Genomic DNA, 4,890 nt, shown 5'->3' with positions numbered 1-4,890 from the left:
CTTTTCGGTTAAATTTTGTGAGTTCTTTTATTTACCTTAGTGGTTTTTTCTAACATAAATTTAATTCTGATCAAGTGGAATGAGTACAATGAGAAGTTCTCAAATAAATACATATGTATGTACATTTTACAGCTCCCTGAAGTTCATACTTTTATGAAAATAAAGCTTACCTACTATCTAAACAAAAACCATGTAAATTAAAATTTCAAACTTTGTAGACGATTTACAAAAATTCGACGCATTTTAACAAATGTTGATCAAAATTTTAAAACTTTTAATCGGTATTTCAATTTTTTGAGCATGCAGTTTTTGTAGCCCATTAAATTTTGGAGTAACAAAGTGCAAGTTCAAAGTAGCTTAGACTTACCGTTGATTTTTGGTATTTTTTTGTTCGCGTATTTTCTTCCATACAAACTATGCTTGAAAATTTATTTGTGTGGGGAAAATGGGCAACACCTTCCATAAAAAAATTTACCAAAAATCAGAGTAAAGTGCTAGCTACCTAAGACTTGCACTTTTGTACTAAAATTGAAAGGTTTATACCGCATATTTGGACTGTTTCTAAGAAATCGAATTAAAAACGCTCAAAATTTTTATGAAACCGTCGAATTTTGCTAATTTTTGTACAAAGTTTTATTTACATGGGTTTTGTTCTATGTGTGTAAATAACAAGCTACACTTTCATAAAAAAAATAATAAAATGTCTGTTACGGATTCAGTGATGGATCCCACGCCCAAATTCTCAAAACGCTTTTATTTGACTGTCGTTTGAAATATCTGTGAATTTATTTTAATTGTTCAATAAATGATAATTACATTTATTTTATATAGCACTTACTTTAGTACAAAAAGGGATCAATCCTGATTTAAATTTTCAATTTATGTGTGCACACGTGCAAAAAAGAGATCAAAAAGGCAGAATGTCAAAACAATCGCAGAAACGTCCCCCATAAATTCCTTTCGATTCACTAGGGTGTTGCCGTATCTTTTCTAACAATGTCCCTTCCTTATTTATATTTTCGTCACTGTATCTACAGGTATATTTTTCATATCCATGCATTTTTTGAGGGAATTAGTATTATTTTTTATAATTTCACTAAACTCAAGTCAGAAGCGTTTCATTAAAAAAAAAAACTTCAAAAATAATTATAAAAAACCTTAAAAAAATTAAGTAGCAAGAATAATGACTGCAATATAGCGAGAATACCAGTTTGACAGAATAAAATACAACCAAAGATCGTAGAAAATAAAGATACTGGCCATCTTTGTGGCTCCCCTGTATTCTATGTTCTTTGTGATAACGAAATTTATTTTTGAGCACTGAAAATCGGGATTTAATCGGTAAAAATTTGAAAAATCGGGTTATACGTGCCGCTTTTTAAAAAAATTCAGCGGTACAATTTTCTCAAAATCGGTACGAATGGTCACCGTAGATAAATGGAAGGTTCTATCACCTTTTGTTCAATTGCGGTAGGTACTCAAACTTCGCCAAAATCAGTTTTCGCTGTTAAATAAATAACTATAAGTGACCATCAATTCAATTTGCAGGGTGGTATTTTCAGGAATAGTAAGTTGAGAGTGTTAACTTTAGTTTAAGTCTCGGTTTACAAATACAGGTTTTTGAAATATCTCGGCTCCTGCGCCACCTATCGGATTAATTCATCTTTCGTATCGCATTGTCAACGGGTTCGGAGCCAACTGGGAAGTTTTGTAAAATTAACTGACTAGATACTACGAAACTATGACTACCTTAATTAGTCCTTATATACATAATAAGCATCACATTGCTATAATCAAATATCATCTAGACAAATTCTGTAAATGTAGAAAATGTAGATTAAAAATATATTCAGGACATAGGATATTCATCAAATAATTTACATATAAACTTTTAATTAACAAAAAAAATTTCGACTTATTTTTTAGTTGCCAATCTCCAGCTTCCGCCCAATATGCGATATCAAGACATTTTGCTCGGTATTGCCGTGGCCTGTCTAATGGGTTTCATTTGCGCCGACGCGAAAACCGTTTTCCGACGAGCAGATAAAATATCTCACCCCTTTCAGCGTCTCAATTTACCTCCGGAAGAAATAGATCCAAATGTTGCGCCACCTGAACCACAACAAATCGAATCACTCAACTCAGAAGACGTTTCGGGTCCTGGTGCTGATGAAACTACGCAGTTTGCGGATGAAGTCGTTGATCAGGCAGAGGAAGTAGCTGCCGCTGTCGTAGATGAGGCGGCAAATGAGATAGTGGACGCCGTTACTACTGCATCTGCAGTGGCTACACCGGTTGCAGCGGCAGTAGCTGCTTCTCCGGCAGCCGCTTCGGGCGGCTCGGCTGTCAGCGCGGCAGTGACCGAAGCTACACCAGTACAGAATCAGGATGATCCAAATCCAATTAGCAAATATTGTAAATGTACCGACGATCACTGCGATTGCTGTCGGCAATTCAATTTGCCTATAATTCCCGTGCGCGGTCCCGGTTGTGCAAAGATTACCTATTTGGGCAATGAGCGTATGTCGGTATCGCTTAAATATGGAGACATTACATTGGCGACTCGCACGATTTCGGGTGAGTGACGAGAAAGAGCATACAAGTTTTATGAGAAATTCATTAAAATTATTGAATTGGAAAATGCAATATTCTCGCACAAACTACGATTATTAACATTTTATTTTACAGGCAAACGCGCCAAACCCATATGTGTGGGCCTACCCGGTGGTTACTCTAAATTCTGTGGACGCGTTTATGGTCTGTCAAAAGCTAAGAATGATTTCAAGGCTTGCTTGGGCTTTGAGTTGCGCGCTGAGGATGAGGTGGAGGCAGCATTGCGCATTTCATGCTTCAAATTTGGACCTGAGGGTCTAAGAGTGGCTGAAGCTGAACCGCTACCCACCGAGGTGAATAAGGACGAAGATGATGATGACATTTTCGGTTTCGGAGGTGAGTCACGTCGGATTATATTACGGGAGGGCACACTGAGTAATTTTTATACATATGTGAATATTAATTTAAAGCTGGTGGCGATGATGACGAGGATGATGACTACGACGACGAGCCGGAGGAAGCCGACGAGACCGATGAAGAGGAGGACGAAACGGATGAAGATGGTAATTGTAATATACATACGTGCATACATATGTTAATAGCCATTTGAATACCAAAATCTATAAATTTGATTTTTAGATGAAGTCGAGGAAGATGATGACGCAGAGGCCCCCGCCGATGCTGATTATGGTGGCTTTAGCTTGGCCGGTCTGCTCGATGAATTGGACGATGATGATGAAGAGAAACCAACAGCAGCTGTCACTCCTGCTGTAGCTGCTACACCGGCTGCGCCCGCTACACGGATTGCTGAAAACAAAGACACTGCACAGGGGAAAGAGGATAGCGACACCGAAGCGGCGGTAGCGAGTGATCATAGTGCCGTCGCGCCAATTGATGAAACGGCTGCTGTAACACCCGCACCCGCAGCTGTTGATGCTTCCACAGTGAAGTCGAAGAAAAAATCGAAGAAGGCGCGCAAACAAAAGAAAAAGAAGGCCGCCTCGACGGGCGAAAATGATTTTGCCCTTGAAATTTTGAACGGCATACTGGATTTTTTCAATTAAGCCTGCAAAACGGACTTGCAGGCATGTATGGGAATAGTGTAAATACGATTTATTAAAGCGAATTGAATGCGACCGCTTTAATTTAAAAAAAAAAAAAACACAAAAGAAACAAAGTTAGGTTAGACGAGTAAAAATATTTATTTAATTTATTTTATTGTGAGTATATGTATCTAGTAAGTATTTCGATATAAAAATTTGTATATCTGTAAGTGAATAAGTCAAAATTAATTAAATATCAAAATCCCGTAGTTCTTAATTGACTTTCACTCGTCGAAGCGTGAAGTAGCCCTGTTTGATTGAATTTCGGTGTTAGACCGCATAAAGAAAAATAAAAATCTGGTCAACATTTTGCCCATCAACTTTAATTGCTTTGCTATTCACATGTAAATCTGTCTAAAGTTGCTCTCTCAGTCACCTCTGGAATACAGAAATGTGCTGCCGCATACTATATACCAACTAGCTACATATATGTATTTACATTTATTAGGGCAACCCACCTTTTTCGAATTAAAATAAAATAAGCAGGAGGAGTACTTTACAATAGCAACCCCAGAAAACCTATCTTTAAAACCACTCTCACAATCAATGCCAAACGGGGCTCCGAGAAGATATTACAACGCTAAGGAAAATCAACAATAATTGGTAGTTTTTGCTTTTTTTTGTTTCGTATCAATAAGTAAAAGCAAGCACAAACATAAACATTAATTGGACCTTTTGGGATGCGATTAATCATAAGTTTAATCTCTCCATTATTAAAAACTAATTTTTCATGAAAAGGAAACTTTTCACTTAGAAATGAGCTACCCTAACGTACTTATATACATACGTTTGAATGCATATTTTTCAGCATTAGCATACAATAATTAATAAAGTTTTGCACGCAGCATTTTAGCGACTCACACAACAGGTAAACAGGCTTAAATATACATACACATACATATTTACATACACCAGAAAAGCTAGCGCAGTGTTACCAAATTTTAGAAATTATATACTATTAAGACTTTTGAGAAATCCCTAATCGACTTCAATAAATACATACTGTTCATGAGAAATAACAAACATTTTCAGGGAGCGTCTCATTACGCTGCATTACAAAATTCTACATCGCAAAATTCTGCAAAATGTTAAAAAGTTCTGCTCGATCAAAATTCTGTATTTTTTAAATACTACTTTTCTAATTTTTCTTTTTAAAAATTTTGCATTTGAAATTTCGGCATTTTGAAATTCTTCTTCTTCTTCTTATTTGGCGCTGTAACCGCCTAAGCGATTT

The 4,890-nt window shown here is 36.5% G+C and overlaps 1 protein-coding gene across 1 annotated transcript; it reads left to right on the top strand.

Annotated features, from left to right (window-relative positions):
• The first annotated feature begins 1,903 nt into the window (after positions 1-1,903).
• On the top strand, positions 1,904-3,982 carry LOC108376284 (uncharacterized). The gene is made up of 4 exons (XM_017632483.1): positions 1,904-2,577; positions 2,689-2,949; positions 3,024-3,116; positions 3,193-3,982. The coding sequence occupies exons 1-4, from the start codon at positions 1,953-1,955 to the stop codon at positions 3,615-3,617; spliced, it is 1,404 nt and encodes a 467-aa protein (XP_017487972.1). The 5' UTR covers positions 1,904-1,952; the 3' UTR covers positions 3,618-3,982.
• The last annotated feature ends 908 nt before the right edge of the window (positions 3,983-4,890 follow it).

Source organism: Rhagoletis zephyria, unplaced genomic scaffold (assembly GCF_001687245.7).
Source record: "Rhagoletis zephyria isolate East Lansing unplaced genomic scaffold, Rhagoletis_zephyria_1.1 Rzeph_scaffold_10184, whole genome shotgun sequence".
Taxonomy (NCBI): Eukaryota; Metazoa; Arthropoda; class Insecta; order Diptera; family Tephritidae; genus Rhagoletis; species Rhagoletis zephyria.
The sequence above is the reverse complement of the archived record's forward strand: the minus strand, read 5'-3'. Positions and strand labels throughout refer to the sequence as shown.

What these genes read in the sequence shown, in the direction of transcription:
- LOC108376284 (XM_017632483.1), top strand. Translation starts at nt 1,953, where the DNA reads ATGCGATATCAAGACATTTTGCTCGGTATTGCCGTGGCCTGTCTAATG. An exon ending in TGACATTTTCGGTTTCGGAG is followed by an intron (nt 2,950 to 3,023) that starts GTGAGTCACGTC and finishes ATTAATTTAAAG; the next exon opens with CTGGTGGCGATGATGACGAG. An exon ending in GGACGAAACGGATGAAGATG is followed by an intron (nt 3,117 to 3,192) that starts GTAATTGTAATA and finishes TTTGATTTTTAG; the next exon opens with ATGAAGTCGAGGAAGATGAT.